Source organism: Stegostoma tigrinum, chromosome 12 (genome assembly GCF_030684315.1).
Source record: "Stegostoma tigrinum isolate sSteTig4 chromosome 12, sSteTig4.hap1, whole genome shotgun sequence".
Classification (NCBI taxonomy): Eukaryota; Metazoa; Chordata; class Chondrichthyes; order Orectolobiformes; family Stegostomatidae; genus Stegostoma; species Stegostoma tigrinum.
In genome coordinates this window covers 67,924,457-67,942,842 of record NC_081365.1, presented here as the reverse complement: position 1 = coordinate 67,942,842, position 18,386 = coordinate 67,924,457, and the positions used below count along the sequence as shown (strand labels likewise).

Below are 18,386 nucleotides of genomic sequence, written 5' to 3'. Positions count from 1 at the left end.
TATTGTCCATGACTGTCATGTGGAATTGGAAATACTCTATGTACCAAAGTTCCACGCTGTGCCTCAAATGATTGTGACTGAATGTTATACAAGTCTCTTCAGTGGATTCTGTTTAGCTATGGCATGACAAACCTTCTAAATGTATCATATTAAATAAATTCTCAAGTAATACTACATCAGCAATACAATTCCATTTTACTTCAGGGCTGGAAATAACGATACCAGCTCTAGTTTCATAGCAATGAACTGGAATACGCTGCACAAATTAATTACTTATTTCTGCAGTCAAAGATAACCTCACTGCATAATCAAATTGCATTTGGGTGCTCAATTAAATCTTACTTTCTTCAGACGTCAAAGTTCTGCTTTTGCTTCGTATCCCCATCAGGCGAGTTAACTATTTGCTGAGCAGCATTTAACATCGGAGTAAGATGACTACAGGAAATAACCTCATTCAAGACGTTGAATCGATAGCCCAGACTAACACTCCAGTGCAGTGCTGAAGCAAATGCTGTGCTGTAAACAATTACCAGCCTTCACATCAAATGTTAATCTAGAGGCCTGGGTGTCAGTAGCAAATTAGTTGCTGGTTAAAAATTGATTGTTCTCTGCAGTGAAGTTAGTGAAAAGAAATTTCAGGTTAGGTTTACACCAGGCACAGTTCAGTACCGAGTTGAATGTCATTCAACTGACCATACAGGTTGAGAGTTTCGTTCCCTACCTTTACCTATGATTTTTATTTTTGCCATCAATTGCATCCAGTCATGTTTGGGTTCTGCTTTATGGAATTGATAACGCAGTGCCAGCATAACTGACTTCAACCATTGCTCATTGGGTCAGGTCGGTCTGGTTAAATATCTCAACTCAGGATTCGACACATTTGTTGGGTGTTTCTGGTGCATTGCATATCATGCATTTGTGGGGTGTTGCGGGGTCAGAATGTCGGGCACGAAAAATATTTTTATTAAAAAGAAAGGGCTGCAGCTGGCACGTGGAGAAATTTAACAGCAGATTTAGGAAGGACCTATGGGCCTTGAAAGGTGGCAGTTTGCAGAAGTTTCACTCCATTTCTGATAGAGCCAGTTGTCACTGGTGTGTGAAGGAGGCAGTGTGAAATTCACACGCCGGGTCATCCAAACTCAGCAACACAATCCAATACAGTGCTGGTTTGACTGTTGCATAGTCCTTAACCTCCAGTGTGGGAGTCACAACTGAGTGAGGTTTTTCATTCGGGGACAAGGGCATTGTTAGCTAGGCTGGCATTTATCGCTCATCCCCAATTGAGGTTGAGGGTCAATCCCATTGTTGGAATCTCATATAGGACAGGGAGCAGATTCCTTCCCTAAAGAGAGTCGGTGAACCAGAAAGTCATTGTTATTAAATTCTGAATTCCATATTTTTATTGAATGCAAATTCCACCATCTGCCAAGGCAGGATTTGGTCCTGTTTCCAGAACATTAGCTGGGTCTCTGGATTAACAGTTCAGTGATAATACCAGTAGGCCATCACCTCCTCTTAGGAACAGTAAACATTCACATAGGATGCATAAGGTCTATGCTCCTAAGATGCTGCTTGGCCTGCTGTGTTCATCCAGCTACACACTTTGTTATCTCGGATGATCCAGCATCTGCAGTTCCCATTATCTCTGAAGGTCTGTATAACTGTCGTGATCTGAAGTTTTTTAAACGATCCGCTCTTTAAATCTTAAGAAACTGCTGCTTCTGTCAGCAAGTTTTTAAAAAACGTCTGCTGGACTGTTTTAATTGACAGGTGCAGGTTAAAAACAAAATCATCTGGTCATGCGGTTTAAACAGAGCTCTTTCTTAACATTTCCTCAAAGGCTACTTTGTCATTGTGAATGTTAGCTTTCAAAAGCTTGAGTTATTTCAACATGGGTTCACAGTTCACAATTTAGTTGGCAGTTTAAAGAGTATATTAAAGCATCAGCTGTCTTCGATATGGGGTGGGAATAGAAGTTTATACAAAAGAATGGCCACTTCAGAAAATTTAAAAGCTTTGAACGAGTTCTATGAATGGGGTTCTTTTTAGTACCATATGAAAGATCATAAACCATAGCAGCAAAAGTGGGCCATTCAGCCCACTGAACCTGCCTTGATATTCACTGTGGTGATTACTGATCCGATAAACCTCAACTCCACTTTCCTGCCTTTACCCAAAAGTCTTTGATTCCTTTACTGAATAAAATTCTGTTTATCTCAGCCTTGAATATTGTTATTTCAACCTTGACAGCCCTCTGCTGTAAAGAATTCCACAGAAATGGCTACCCTCCAAGAAATGAAATTCCTCCTCCTCTCTGCCTTAAAAATGTGACACCTTATTCTGATACCATGTCCTTTATCCTAGATTTACCCACAAGTAGAAACAATCTCTCCAATTTCTAGCCTGTCGAACCCACTAAGAAACTTGTATATTTCAAAGAGGTTACCTCTCATTCTTCTGAAGCCCATGAATACATGCCCTATCTACTTAACTTCTCATAAGACAGTCCCTCCACACCCAGATCAACCATGTGAATCTGCTCTGGACTGCATCTAAACCAAAGTGTGAGAATCAGAGACTCTACTGTGCGGATACAGGCCATTCCATCCATTGAGTTTGCACCTACCTTCTGAACAGCATCCTATCCTATCCCCTGTAACCCTGCATTTTCCATGGCTAATCCACATAATTGGCCCATTGCTGAACACTATGGGCAATCTAGCATGGTCAATCGCCTAAACTACACGTCTTTGGACTGCGGGAGAAAACCCATGCAGACAGAGGGAGAATGTGCACACTCCACACAGACAGACAATCACCTGAGGGTGGATTCAAACCCAGGTCCCTGGTGCTGTGATGCAGCAGTGCTAACCACTGAGCCACTATACCTCCTCACTGTATCATCATACTTTGCTGGTGAAAATGTTTATTTATTTTGCATATCTGCTGAGGACTACGTGAGTGGCCACAAGGTGGCATGGAGCATGTGGGTTAATGGGGGATGGGTACTGTAGTGAGAGGGTGAGAAGGCTTAAACAACTTATGCTCCAGAGAACCAAGTTGGGCCTCTAACTAGTTCACCTAGGCATCTGCCTGCTCCTGCCTTACATCCAGGTTCATCATACCTGACTGTATCCCACACCCATATCCCCAAACACAGTGACTAAAAACCTCAAGTTCGGTGCTCGGAATCCTGCAGTGATTAACTCACTTCCTGACTCCTCAAAATCTGTCCATCATATACAAGGTACAAGTCAGGACTGTGGTAGAATATTCCCCATTGGCCTGGATAGGTGTAGCTCCAACAACATTCAAGAAACTTGACACCATCCAGGATAAAGTGCCCACTTGATTGGCACCAAATCCACAAACATTCATTCCCGCTACCTTCTATACTCAGTAACAGCAGTGCGTACAATTTACAAGATGCAGAAATTCAGCAACGATCCTCTGACAGCACCTTCCAAAACCACATTACTATCGCTTGGAAGGATAAGGTCAGAAGATACATGGGTACACAATCCTCTGCAAGTTCCTCTCCAAGTCACTCACATCCTGACATGGAAGTGTATCACTGTTCCTGAGTGTCACTGAATCAAAATCAAGGCATTCCCTCCCTAAGTGAACTGTGGGGCTATCTAGAGCACATCGACTGCAGTGGTTCAAGAAGGCAGCTCACCACCAGCTTCTCAAGAGGGATTGTTGCTAAGTTTGCAAATGACACAAGGAGAGGTGGAGGGGTAGGTGGTGTTGAAGAAGCAGGAAGGCTGCAGAAGTGGCAGATAGAGCATAATGTGGGGAAGTGTGAGGTTATACACTTTGGTAGGAAGAATAGAGGCGTAGATTATTTTCTAAATGGGAAAAGGCTTTTGAAATCTGAAGCTCAAAGGGAATTAAGAATCTTAAGGTTGGTTTGGTTGGCAATTTGGAAGGCAAAAGTACTGAGAGCATTCATTTTGAGAGGGCTATAATACAAGGGATATGCTGTAAGCTGTATAAGACTTCATGTGGACTGTTGTGAGCAGTTTTGGACCCTGTATCCAAGAAATGATGTGCTGACATTGTGTGTGTGCGCGCGTGTGTGCGTGTACACGCGTGCGTGCGGAGGGGTGGCGTCAGGCGAAAGTGGGGGTCCAAAGGAGGTTTACAAGAACAATCCTGGGGATGATGAGCTTGTCAAATGAGGAGTAGTTGCGGACTCTGGTTCTGGACTTGATGGGGTCTAGGGGGATCTCATTGAAACTGACAGCATACCGAGAGGCCTAGCTAGAGCAGATATGAGGAAAATGTTTCCACTAGTAAGAGGGGCTAGGACCGGGGGGGTCACAGCCTCAGAATGAAGAAACCACCCTTTAAAACTGAGATGGGAAATAATTTCTTCAGCCAAAGGGCAGCTAATCAGTTGAACTCTGAAGGCTGTGTAGGTCAAGTCATTGCAACAGCCTGGTACAGCAACTACTCTGCCCAGGGCTGTAAGAAACTACAGAAGATGGTGTGCAGAAGCCAACTTTCCATCCATGGACTACTCACATGGCTCACTGCTGCAGAAAGGCGGCCAACATCAAGGAGCCATCACACCTGGCAACGACCTCCTGCAACCTCTTCCATCAGGCAGAAGATACAGAAGCCTGAATATGCACAAGTTTAGGAACAGCTTCTTTCCTGCCATTATCAGTCTGTTGAATGGACTCTAGCCTCAAATAACGTAACCTGTATGCCTCTAAGGCTTTTTGATCTGTTCATCCTTTTCTTGCTGTGATTCTGCCTATAACGCTCGTGAACAAAGCCTTTCACTGTATTTCGGTACGTGACAAATCAATCTATTTAAGACCGAGATAGACAGGTTCTTGATTAGGAAGAGGGTCAGAGGTTATGGGAAGTAGGCAGGAGAATGGGGTTGAGAAACATATCACTCATGATCGAATGGTACAGCAGACTTGATGGGCCAAATGGGCTAATTCTGCTCCTTCCTGGACCTCTCAGTCTCCATCTCAGGCAACCAGCTAGAAACTGATGTCCATTTCAAGCCCACAGACTCCCACAGCTACCTAGAATACACCTCCTCCCATCCACCCTCCTGCAAAAATTCCATCCCCTATTCCCAATTCCTCCGCCTCCGCCGCATCTGCTCCCAGGATGAGGCATTCCACTCCCGCACATTCCAGCTGTCCATGTTCTTCAAGGACCGCAACTTTCCCCCAGCAGTGGTCGAGAGCGCCCTTGACCGCGTCTCCCGCATTACATCCCTCACACCCCGGCCCCGCAACAACCGTCCCCAGAGGATCCCCCTCGTTCTCACACACCACCCCACCAACCTCCAGATACAACGCATCATCCTCCGACACTTCCGCCATCTACAATCCGACCCCACCACCCAAGACATTTTTCCATCCCCACCCCTGTCTGCTTTCCGGAGAGATCACTCTCTCCGCGACTCCCTTGTCCGCTCCACACTCGCCTCCAACCCCACCACACCCGGCACCTTCCCCTGCAACCGCAGGAAATGCTACACTTGCCCCCACACCTCCTCCCTCACCCCTATCCCAGGCCCCAAGATGACCTTCCATATCAAGCAGATGTTCACCTGCACATCTGCCAATGTGGTATACTGTATCCATTGCACCCGGTGTGGCTTCCTCTACATTTGGGAAACCAAGCGGTGGCTTGGGGACCGCTTTGCAGAACACCTCCGCTCGGTTCGCAATAAACAACGGCACCTCCCAGTTGTGAACCATTTTAACTCCCCCTCCCATTCTTTAGATGGCATGTCCATCATGGGCCTCCTGCAGTGCCACAATGATGTCACCTGAAGGTTGCAGGATCAGCAACTCATATTCCACTTGGGAGCCCTGCAGCCCAATGGTATCAATGTGGACTTCACCAGTTTCAAAATCTCCCCTTCCTCCACTGCATCCCAAAACCAGCCCGGCCTGTCTCTGCTTGCCTAACCTTTTCTTCCTCTCACCCATCCCTTCCTCCCACCTCAAGCCGCATCTCCATTTCCGACCTACCACCTCATCCTGCCTCCTTGGCCTGTCCATCTTCCCTGGACTGACCTATCCCCTCCCTACCTCCCCACCTATACTCTCTCCACCTATCTTCTTTTCTCTCGATCTTCGGTCCGCCTCCCCCTCTCTCCCTATTTATTCCAGTTCCCTCTCCCCATCGCCCTCTCTGATGAAGGGTCTAGGCCCGAAACGTCAGCTTATGTGCTCCTAAGATGCTGCTTGACCTGCTGTGTTCATCCAGCTCCACACTTTTTTTTATCTTGGATTCTCCAGCATCTGCAGTTCCCATTATCACTAATTCTGCTCCTATTTCTTATAGCCTTATTGTCTATCTAGGGACAAGCAATAGTCCAGCCAATGAAGGCCACATTACTGGAATGAACAACAGAAAAGAAACAAAAGATGCAATACTTTGAATTTCATGACCTCTACCATCTAGAAGGGCAGGGTAGCAGACACATGGGAATAGCACCACATGAAAGTTGTCCTTTAAGCCAGACACCATCCAGACTAAAAACTAGATTTCCATTCCTTCACTATCACTGGGCCAAAATCCTGCAACTCCCTTACTAACAGCTGCATGGGTGTACCTATACACTACAGCTGTACAAGACGACAGCTCACCATCACCTTCTCCAGATTAATTAGATGGGCTAGCCTAGCCAGAAACCTCAATATCCTGTGAATGAATGCGAAAAAGGCTAATCTGGTTTGGTCTAACATGATTTGTGCAATATATACAACTGTTCTTCCTGCTACATTATTTACTGAGCACCAAGCCATTTATCAACTAACGGGCGCAGTATACTATGGCAATAGATTTTCTCACTGATCATGGCTGAGAAACTTAATGGGTCCCCTGGATGAAGTCAGTAGAAATCCAGGTCGGTTGTGCACAGTATGAGTAATCTCACCACAAAAATAGCTTTTCGTTCTTGATTAGAAAGGAATCAGTATTAAAAATAATGAAATCAAGCCACTTGCCACTGAAAAACAAAGCTGTCCCTGCTTACCAAAGCTATTCTTTGAAAGATCAAAAGATGAATGTTGTGGTGCTGGATCCTGCTTTGAAGTCTCCTTGTTGTCGATACAATCTGGCACTAATTCAACGTCCTGGCAGGTATTCCCTTCTGTTTGAGAGTCTTCTTTTATTTCCAGCTGCTGCTCTACTGATCTCTGACAGTGGCTGGCTTGTGGCTTGCTCATTTTATAAGCTGCTGGCACACTCTGTGATCTCTGACACGGAGGCTGAAGCTCAGAGTCCAGGACAAAGTAGGGTGGCACGGGACCAGGTGCAGCTGAGTTTGCTGAGGGTAACAAGCTTTCTTGGATGTGTCCCGTGGAAGGGAAACATGCTGAAACATTCGGTTTCTCATCAACTGCTGCATCTGCAACGCCATCTTCAACCTGAATTAGCACCGGTTCGGTACAGTCACGGGACTCACTCGGATCAGTCAGTCTGGAACATCCAACCCTCTTCCTCTGCACGTTCACAGCTGATTTCAGGCCCGATTTTTTTTTCGGTTTCTGGGCATAACCGTTGGAAAGCGATGCCAAGACTTGCCTCTGCGGTTAAAGCAAAATACATGAAATCAATTGTCATGTGTCACAGTTATCTTGCAAAGACTGAACGGATTTCTGTTCCTTTCTCCAGAAAAGGCTGAGGCACGATTTAATAGAGATCTTTAACATTATGCGAGGTACACAAGAACTAGGTGCAGGAGGAGACCATATAGCCCTCTGACAAGGATCTGACACTCAATACGTTCATAGCTGATGATAGATTTCAACTCCACATTCCCGCCTGCTCCTTTTATCCCCAATTCCCCGAGGGGCCAAATATCTATCCATCACAGTCTTAAATGTATTCGATAATGAAGCATCCACATCGCTCTAGGGTAGAGAATTTCAAAGATTTGCAGCCCTTTGACTGAGGTAATTCCTTCTCACCTCAGTCCTAAATAGTCCATCCATTATCCAGAGATTGTGCCCCAGTGTTTAGATCTCACAACCAGCACAGACAATCTTTCAGCATCTATCTTCTCAAACCCCATCAGAATCTTGTGCATTTTAATGGAATTACCTCTCGTTCTCCTAAACTACACAGAGAACATCAGCCCAATTCACTCATCCCTTCACTATGGGTGAGCCTTCTCATCCCTTGGGATCAATTTAACATTCACTGCATCTCCTCCAACTCAAATACGTCCTTTCTTAAATTTGGAGACCAAAACTGCGTACAGGATTTCAGGTGTGGTCTCAAAGCTCTGTACAACTGAAGCAAGACTTTCGGAGTTCTGAGGAGGGGTCACCGGACCTGAAATGTTAACTGATTTTTTTTTTCTTCACAGATGCTGAGCTTTTCCAGCAAGTTCTGTTTTTGAAGCAAGACTTTGTTCTTGTTCGCTGATCTCTTTGCAATAAAGGCCAGCAGGAAATCGGCCTGCCTTATTGCTTTTCCTGATTTACAGCATCCGCAATTCTTTCTGTTTTTATTTGCCTAATTGTTTGCTGTACCTTCACGCTAACTTTCTATATGCCTTGCACTTGTGCACCCGAATGTTTTTAAACATCAACACACATGAGTTTGACACCTTTTACACAGAAGGTGTCCCAACTTGGAGAATTTAAATGTAAGTATAGGGCCGTCACTAATAAATCCAGTCAGGAATTCAGGATAAACACCTTAGAGAGTGATTAGAAGGTGGAACTTTAAAAGCATGAATACTTTGAGGGGGGAGACAAGTAAGTATGTGAGGGGGAATAACACAGAAGATTATAGTGATCAATTTAGATTAAGTTAGGTGGAATAATGCCCATCCAGTTCATAAACAGCACAGACAAGTTGGGCGGAGGAGCCTGTCTCTATGCTATAAATACTGTGTAATTCTGGTCTTTGGTACTTTAAAACAGATTCATTCCACGGACCCTGGCATCACAATGAATAAAACATGCACATCTATTCAGGACAGGCAGATCAATTTGTTTAATTTATGCCACAACCCTGCATACACTAAGTATCTACTTCGACAATTGCATGACCTTTTTCATCTCTCTTGCAGTTTTCCCTTCTGATAGTGAAAGGGAATTCAATTTAAAACATGTCAAAGAACGATGGAAATGTTTCACACTTAACCAAACTTTTTCACAAGCTCGCAGTTGCATTTATCTTGAAGGGTTGGGATAAGGCTCATGGTGGATTCTGGAACTACGTTCCTGCTACAGGTTGGAAAAATCCTCCCACCAGTTAAATAGTAAATCAGTTCAGTGGGTGTGCTCCTTTGGCTGTGCACCTAGGCTAAGGGAATTTCCCTTACGGCAAAGGAGATTGAGACAGGACATGATTGAAATATATAACGTTATGAGGGGCACAGATAAGATGGACAGGAAGAAACATTTCCCCTTGCTGGAGGGATTAGTGACTAGGGCACATAGATTCATGGTAAGGGACTGAGTTTTAGAGAAGATGTGATGGAAAGCTTTTTCACCCAGTGGGTGGTGGGAATCTGGAACTCACGGCATGTAAAGGTGGTAGAGGCTGAAACCCTCATAATACTTAATAAGTATTTAAATCTGCACTTGCATGCCAAGGCTATGGGCCATTGCTGCTTGGCCTGCTGTGTTCATCCAGCTCCACACTTTGTTATCTCGGATTCTCACAACATCTGCAGTTCCCATTATCTCTGATTAGAATAGTTAGGTGGTTGATTTTGACTGGCACAGGCTCGATAGGTTGAGGGCCCTTTATGCTGTAGATCTCTGACTTTGTGGCAATATGACATTGGATTAGGAATGGATCAAATGTTGCTCAATGATGCCCTGCTGCTAAACAGGATTTCCAGAGGAAAGGGCCACTAATGTACATAGGGACACATGTCACCTCAACCCCAGCTCTCCCCTCTCTTCTGCAGGATAGGCGCAATGCTAATAGTAACTGTTCAACTAGGCAGATGGAGAGATACAACAAGGCGCCGAAGGATATGGAGAGAAAGCGCGAACACGGCGTTGAGAGAGAGGATCAGCCAGGGTCACATTGAATGGTGGAGCAGGCTTGAAGGTCTGAATGGCCAAATCCTGCTCCTCTGACTTACAGGAAAAACAATGAACATCACATCAATTTGAACAATCAGGATAAGAGACAGCAATGACTTTAAGCACAGTGGTAGGTGGTAGATACTTTAATCAACCTGTTCAGCCTTGTAATGACACACACTGAGCAAGTGAGACTTGAACCTGGGCTATCTAGCACAGAGGAAAGGACATGACCACTCAACCACAAGCACCCTTTTTACAGGGGGACATGCTGAAATAAAGGAAATGATTGAGCTAATCAGTAGGTCATGGTAAATAGATGGCCAAAAGCCAAATAGTTGGAAATTTGAAGTGGAATAGTTTTTTTTCCCGAGGCCACATACGGAAGAAATAGGTTTGGGAAAGAGTGAAGGGAGATTTAAGTGAAGACATTTACATTCAATAGGTAAAAGGCAAGCTGCTCTTACCCATAGTTGACACAATGGGAATAAATAGGCTGCACAAGATGGCAAATGATGAGTGTTAGGGTGAAGTGGGTAGTGAACTCAGAAGACAGAGGGCATGATGAGCTGGCACAGAGGTTGAAATCACTAAAATGCGAAGGTGTACCCCACGGAGAGAGAAAATAGGGAGATCTCTCGGTTAAAAACATTGTCAAACTTGGCAGAGTAGATTATTTTAATGGACTTGTCAGAGTGCTGGAACATGGTGAAATGTTCACAACAGGAGAAGGTGCCAGAGGAATGGGGGGGAAATGGATCACGGTAGATTGGCCAGGCTACTGTTGGAAGGTACGGCCAGACTGGGAGACGTCAATTAGAGAAAAGATGTCAACATCTATCAACGAAGGTCCTTCAGAGTCACAAAACTGATGCATACATCCACACTAAAGTCATGGTTGGCAAGCGCTGCGTCCCATGGATAGTCTAGAGGGAAATACAGGTGGACAGATGATACAATGGCACAGTCCGCAGGGTTAGTACTCTGACGGGGAAAAGATCAGGAAGATTAGTTTCCCAGTAGTAGAGGTGCTAGGCAAGGTGGTCAGCGAGAGTCTAGCATGGGTGACTGAGGTTATTGTTTGTAACAAAAGGAGGCGATGAATGCCTTGGTGACTTCTTCAGGGGATTCCAGGAGTAACATGGTGGAAAACTACTCATTCGTAGCATTTCACTTACGTATTCTGCTGTGCTATATCCTGTTGCAACACAACATCTTCCAAATTTGGTCCATTCTAATATCTTTTTCTTTCATGTAGGTTCCAAACAGAAGGTTGAACTTCTCAATGTCAATCTGCTTTTAAGCCCTCTTTAATAATCATTCTCACATTGGCAAGCACCAAAATGTATCCATGGAGCAATCCGCATTGGACAGAATGTGGTGATGGTGGGATGTTGGGGGGGGGGGGGGGGGGGTGGAGGCGCGAGGGTGGGGGTAGGAGAGGGGATTAGTTGCTCAGTTGACTGGGGCAGCACCTGTAAAGCACAGCATTAGTGAGGTGGGGAAAATGCCGATGCAACTGACAAAGCCATAAGCTGTAACCCTCAAGGGTTCCTTCAACTATCATGTTTAAGAATTAGCACAGGACATCCCAAACTGTAAGGCTGAATCCTGCAGTGGGCCCCCTAGCTGAAATTTTAGTTTTGAGAGTTCCGAGGTGGCAATGTCTGCAATTGAGTTCTGCTCAATGACGAACAGTCACACGGCCCCTTTAAATCTCACAGTTTTATTTAATTAAGGCTACGGCTTACCTGCCAATTCTTAAGGCCCCAACCCTGACCTGGAAAAAAAATTAAAAGGTATGTGATAACACAGTGTGGAGCTAGAGGAGCATAGCAGGCGAGACAGCATCAGATGAGCAGGAAAGTTGACGTTTCGGGTCAGGACCCTTCTTCAGAAAGCATTTGCAGATTTTCTGAAGAAGGGCCCTGACCCAAAACGTCAACTTTCCTGCTCATCTAATGCTGCTTGGCCTGCTGAGTTCCTCCAGCTTCACACTATTGTCTCCGACTCCAGTGCCGGCAGCTCTTATTGTCCCGGCAGTTCTTGCTGTCTCCATGAAAAAGTATGTGCTTTTATAAAAAAACTACTTTATGCATTAAGTAGTTCCCCGACCCCTCCCCACTCTCCCAGCTTTCACAAGTCCTGCCATATATTCGCAATTCCATTCCCACTGCCACAGGCTCTTCATACTGTCTCTGCACCACAACAAGAATCTGTCCAATCAATCTGATAGCAATTTATCACCATGAGCACAGCAAATTGCTTTTCGCTTTGAGGCAAGTCCACTGCCCCATTATTAAAAAAGGAAGGCCAACCTTAAAAGAACCGCCAGCCCATTGGATGCCTTGCATCTCTGAAGTCTACCACTTACAAGCTGAAGCCACAGCCCAAACTACAGGCATTCCCACTCTACAAAGAGCTCAGGAAACAGCAAAATCAAGAATGCAGTGAGTGGTAGGACAGGGAGGCTGATTCAACAGGCCCAGAGGGAAAGATTGCACGGATGGGGTCTGTGATGCAGCCTACAAAGAAAATTCTCTTTCCCCATTTCACAGACTCCAGCCTGGACAACAGACTTTGCAGGGCTTCCCACGCACAGAGGCCTTTCTGCAACCCCACCATGAGCAAAATCCCAATGGGCAGAACAAAGTCTTCTTGTGGCCATTTATCAATCGCGTAAGAGTCTCAAAAGACCCAGGGGCAGACATTCTGACAAATGAACCCCACTCCCCAACCCCGCAACCCCCTGAAAAATTTCAAATAGGTCAGAAGTAGGCAGGAAACCCACCTGCTGAATGTCATATGCTCCTACCACCTTCACATTCACAGGTGATAACAGTGTCAAATATACCACTTCTTTAACCCTGAGGCAGTATCACGAACAAAGTGTGTGTCGCAAACATTTGGCACGTTAACAAAATCTGAAGTTCAAGTGTTGTTCTTAAGGTCTTTTTATGCTGGTGTTGCTTGTACGCCAACACAGACCCTCAGCTTTCCTTCCATCACGTGCACTCCATAGTTTCTAAGAAGCAACAGCACCATTGACACCCAATACTTCCATTAGACCGAGTCCAGTAAGTCTGCTAAACCCAACAGGGGGTTGCGGTTGATCTCTACAGTTCTTGGCACAGTCTCACCTGGCTACGTAGATTGATTCCAAGGCAGAATTTCCAGGGTCTAGAGGGGTTGCATGTGTAAATTCACACCAATGAATAACCGAACCAGTTAAGTTAAATGGTCCCTGAAAACCAATTGTTAATGGCTGCCTAGGCAGTGTTAATCATGCATGGAGGTCCAACTGGAACCAGTTAACAGACGAAGCATAAATGGCATCTATTTCAGAACAGCAGAGCACTTAAAACCGGATGCTTGTATTAAAAATACAAAGCATGCTTACTTGCTTAGCAAAAAATTCTGTTTTCCCTTGACGTAGATCAGACACTTGTCGCTGAATCACTTCCACTTTTCTGTCCAGTCTTCGGATAGAAGAATAAATAACCTACATGTGGTAAAAATGGTTCAAAAACAGCAACTGTGTCAACAATCAGAAATTGCAACAGCTGTATTTATAGTAAAGAGCATGTTTTATTGAGAAAAGAAATCTATTAGTCTTAGTTCAAGTTAGCTTTTAGTTTTGACTCCATGTCTTGCTGTTGATAAAATGGCTGCAGTGGATGTATCAAGAACTCTCCTTCCCAGATACATTTTTTAAAAATACAGATTATATACAGCTAAAAAAAAGAATACAATCAATGGAAAAATGATGCAAAGTTGACACAACAGAACCAGGATCACACTGTTACTGGCCTCAGCTCAGCTGTCGCTTAAAACCAGATCCCCAATCTTTTAATGAAATCAGAACTGCCAGTATGGAGAGGTGAAAAGCAAAATTATGTACATTAGAAATACGCATTGAAAACAGAAATGAAGCAGGTGGTTGATCTACATCTGAAATAGAAAACTAGGTTAATATTTAGATGCTAGACTGCATTAGAAATCAGACAACAGGTCGTGTCTGAAATGTTAACCAACCTGTAATTTTTGCTTTTAACTTCAGGAAGCCATCGTGGCTCACCAGTAACTCCACAAAAATAGCTGGCACTCACCCTGACGTTCAAAACATTGAATGGTACTCCTGAATGGCATTGTAACTAGTCAGGTGGCAAGAACCTGCATTTAAAATCCACATTAACATAGCAAAATTAACCCACTTGTTCCAAAAAAGGGATAAGAAAATGTAATGCCCAGAACAGAGGACAAAGAGTTAGAGTTTTGGGAGGGAAAGTCAGGATGTGGGCAGAAGGGCTGTAGAACCCAGAATCAGAGGACGAGTTGGTTCCCGGGTTATGGATGTGAAGGAAGTTACAGAGAATGGATAGGGAATAACCATGAAAGGACTTACGAGATAAAAAGATTTTTTTTTTACTCTAGCTGACAACGTGCCTTACTCCAGCTCCCAATTTAACAATCTAAATCTAAAGCTCTGAGTAATAAGCAGGTATCGTAACCATCCCTACTTCCAGTAGGAACAGGGCTGAAGCAATCTAAACTCCCCTTCTTTATTGTTATTTTTGTTTGTTCAAAGGTTTAGCAACTACCTTATTAACAGGTGCCCAATATTAATATGATGACAGCTGGTGTTTACCGAATATTTATCAATCTAGCCCTGAATAATATGATGTAGCAATAAACACATTAGTGACTGCTTTATTACCTGATTTCCTGCGCTTACTTGCGACTCAATGGTTTATCGCAACAAAACGCAGGAAAGCCCATTTTAACTCTCCGTGACCACCCATTACATGTCTCTCCAGATCATTGAATCAGGCAGGATGGACAAGCCAGAGACAATAAACAGAAATTGCTTGCAAAACTCAGTAGGTCTGATAACATCTTTGAGTAGATGAAGAGTCACCGGACTTGGACGGCTAACTCTGCTTTCTTCTTACGGATGCTACCAGATTTGCTGAGTTTCTCCAGCAATTTCTCTTATTGCTTCAGATCTCCAGCATCCACCAGTTATTTGTTTTACATATGTGTATAGGCCTGAGAGTGTGCAATCTATACTTAGTAAACCGGACTATAATATTGGTTGAAAAGTCCTGTGCATATTACTAAATAGTTGTTAAAAACCTTGCGACTAAAAAAAACTCTGTTTACAGTTACAGTGCTGCCTAGAAACACAAATTAGTCAGTAAACTAACAGATTTACTTTCTGGCAGGCATTAATTGTTCGACTGTCTGGCTCCATTCACAGAACAGATGTTGGGGATTGGTCTTGATATTACACTGTTGGAAAAGCAGTACAAACACGTCTCTGACATTCCTCTTTCAGCTATTTCAGTACTGATTTTAACTTAATTATTTCAAACAGCGCTCTTTATCCCCCCAGATTATAATTTCAACAGAATTCTTTGGATAGGTTTGCGGCAGACTTCCTTCATACTGCTCTCTGGGGATCACCTAGGCGCAGACAATAGGGAAATATTGGGCAGGGAGAGACACACAATTCTCATAAGGCTACAGAAGAAAATAAAGTCGCTCCGCTAAGAGATGTATAAAATTTTGTTGCCCAATTTTTCTCTTCTGCAGCTACATTGCCAAAGGAAGAAGAGTATGTTTCTGGAAAGTATTGCCTGGAAGGGTGTAAGAAGCATATTGATGATTTTTAAAAGGGAATGGGATAAATACTTAAAAGAGGGAACATTTGCAGAGCTATAGCAAAAAGGGCAAAGTAATTGAAAACTCCCAATTAGTCTGAAGGGACAGCACAGGCATGATGGTTCAAATGGCCTCCTCCTGAGCTGTATCATTCTATAATTGATTTTGTGCAAATGGGATCAACAATACTTTAGGGCCCTTTGATAAATGTCATGTTGCCTCTACCACATAACAACAGTCACTGTGCCTCACATGGTAAGAAAACTGGCTGAGTGGTTAATAGTGAGGAAGGAGGCCTTAGGTTACAGGAAGGCAGTGACAGGTTGGTCAGATGGATAGATCAGCGACAGATGGAATTTAGCCTGGTTAAGTGTGAGGTGATCCATTCTGGAATATGTAACAAGACAAAGGAGCGTGTTTATTATTCAAAAATGAATAACAGGCCACTAGGTCGGTCAGGGAAACAGACAGATCTTGGGGTACTTGTCCACAGATCCATGATCGTGGCAGGATAGGTTTGCAGAATAGTTAAGAAGGCACACTTGCCTTTGTCAATCATGGCCTAGATTATAAGAGTAGGGAGGTTGTGGTGGGAGTGTACAAAACTTTGGCTGAGCTACAGCTAGAGTGAATCTCAGGTCACCAGAAAGAATGCGATTGTACTTCAGGAGGTGCAGAGGACATTCAGCAGGACGTTGCCTGGTTTGAAGTAGTTTAGCTCTGAAGAGACTCTGGATAAGGTCAAGTAATTTGCTTTACAGCAAGGAAGACTGACAGTAGGCTGATTCAGATGTACAAAATTGAGGAACATGGACACAGTAGATAGGAAGCAGACTATTCCCCTTAGCTGAATGGTCAATAACAAGGGGGAAAGCCAGGAGGTTTAGAGGTAATCTGAGGAAAAGCCTTTTCACCCAGAGAGTGGTATGTCATAACATTCAAGGCTAGGGGCCAAAAAACAGAAACTGCTTGCAAAACTCAGTAGGTCTGATAACATGAGATAACAAGGTGTGGAGCTGGATGAACACAGCAGGCCAAGCAGCATCTTTGGAGCAGGAAAGCTGACATTTTGAGCCTAGACCCTTCATCAGAATTAGGTCTGATAACATCTTTGAGCTGAAAGTGGGACTAGTACAGAGTTAGTGATTTTTATTGGTGCAGACTTGATGGGCTGAACAGCCACTTCTGTACTGTATAAATGTCTAGGCGTAGAGAATGTGTAAGTTGTAAACAACTTTGGACTGCATTCCAGCCTCAGGCTGTTCATGAAACCTTTGAGTTTTACGGTGGCAGTTCCACAATTTGTGTTTATTCTGTCTACAATAGTGATCATTAAAATTAATGGCTGGAAAATTCTGAGTGGTGCATGCTCAAGTTCTTGATTAAGTATTTACAGAGACATCTCATACCTTCTCAAACTCACCCTTGTCCATTATCCAACTTACATGATGTAGAAATGGTCCTTTATTATCCAGTCTCAGGATTCAAATATTCCTACAGGAAAATGTTCACATAAACACCCAGACCGAAGTTGAAGAGGTGAATTTGTGTATATTATGTAAACTGTGCTCAATCAGGAAGGTTTTTCAGACGGATTCAGACTTCGGCTCTCAGCTTCTTTCCTGGTTTGCTTCATTGGAAAAGCAGATATAATCTCTTCTCTGCAGATTCAGGCTGAATCCCAAGACTCCAGCCTCTTTTAATCCCACAGGCCTGCTAAGGCCAATACCTTCACACTCCCTTGCAGGTCCAATCACAAACTCCGGTTTCCCACCCAAACTCCAGCTGCCAATTTTCTCGATTCTGAATTCGTTTATATATCAAGACCCAGGCATCCACCGGGTTCTCCACACAATCACAGATGCAATCCTTGGCTTTCACATTGCTTTACAGTCTCACTCTCAAACCAACAGTCAAGAACCATTTCTACACTCGGTTCTTCCACAGCAGGTCCTGGACCCAGCAAAGCACCCAGTTCATTCAGGAATCCCAACCAAACCGCTCCTTACCTTGGTAATTCCAGGTCTTACATCCTACTGCTTTGTTAGGGCCTCCCTATCCACTCTGTCCAGACCTCTCATAATTCAATGATCCATCCCAGCTCCATATTTTCCACTAATTCCCTGACCAAACACGTACCAGGTTTGTCCTGGGCTGTCCTCTTTCATACCCAGCTACTGATCGATGATCTTTGCAACCATTACAGAATTGCAGCCTCAAGTCTAGCTCCGGGTCTCTGGAAGAGGTGAAAGGAAAAGGAGAGTGTGCGTTGCATAAAATAAGAGACAGCGCCATAACGAGACAGGGGAAGAGAGCAAGTGCAACCAACAAGCAAAGAAAGTAGGAGAGATTCACAAATGACCAGAGGAAACATGTCAGAGGCACAGGGCAAAAAAAAAGTGAAGCATTGGGTGAGATGGGAGGAGAGCACAGCTCCAAATGTGTCCAACAGACAGTGATAATGGTCAGTCCTCCCAGTGTAGAACACACCCATTGAGAAAACTGCCTCCACCCAGTTATGGAAACAGGCTCATGTAGAAATTCCAAGATAATAAAATGTGAGGCTGGATGAACACAGCAGGCCAAGCAGCTTCTCAGGAGCACAAAAGCTGACGTTTCGGGCCTAGACCCTTTGTGCTCCTGAGATGCTGCTTGGCCTGCTGTGTTCATCCAGCCTCACAT

General features: G+C 44.2%; 1 protein-coding gene across 3 annotated transcripts in view; it reads right to left on the bottom strand.

Annotated features, from left to right (window-relative positions):
- Window positions 1–18,386, bottom strand: part of LOC125457287 (BEN domain-containing protein 2-like) — a 142,322-nt gene that overhangs the window by 59,234 nt on the left and 64,702 nt on the right. For all 3 annotated transcript variants that reach the window (XM_059650405.1, XM_059650404.1, XM_059650406.1), the window contains 2 exons: window positions 13,441–13,542; window positions 7,022–7,574 (listed from right to left, as the gene is read on the bottom strand). In XM_059650405.1, the coding sequence (XP_059506388.1) occupies window positions 7,022–7,574; window positions 13,441–13,542 (655 nt within the window). The remainder of the gene's footprint in view (window positions 1–7,021; window positions 7,575–13,440; window positions 13,543–18,386) is intronic.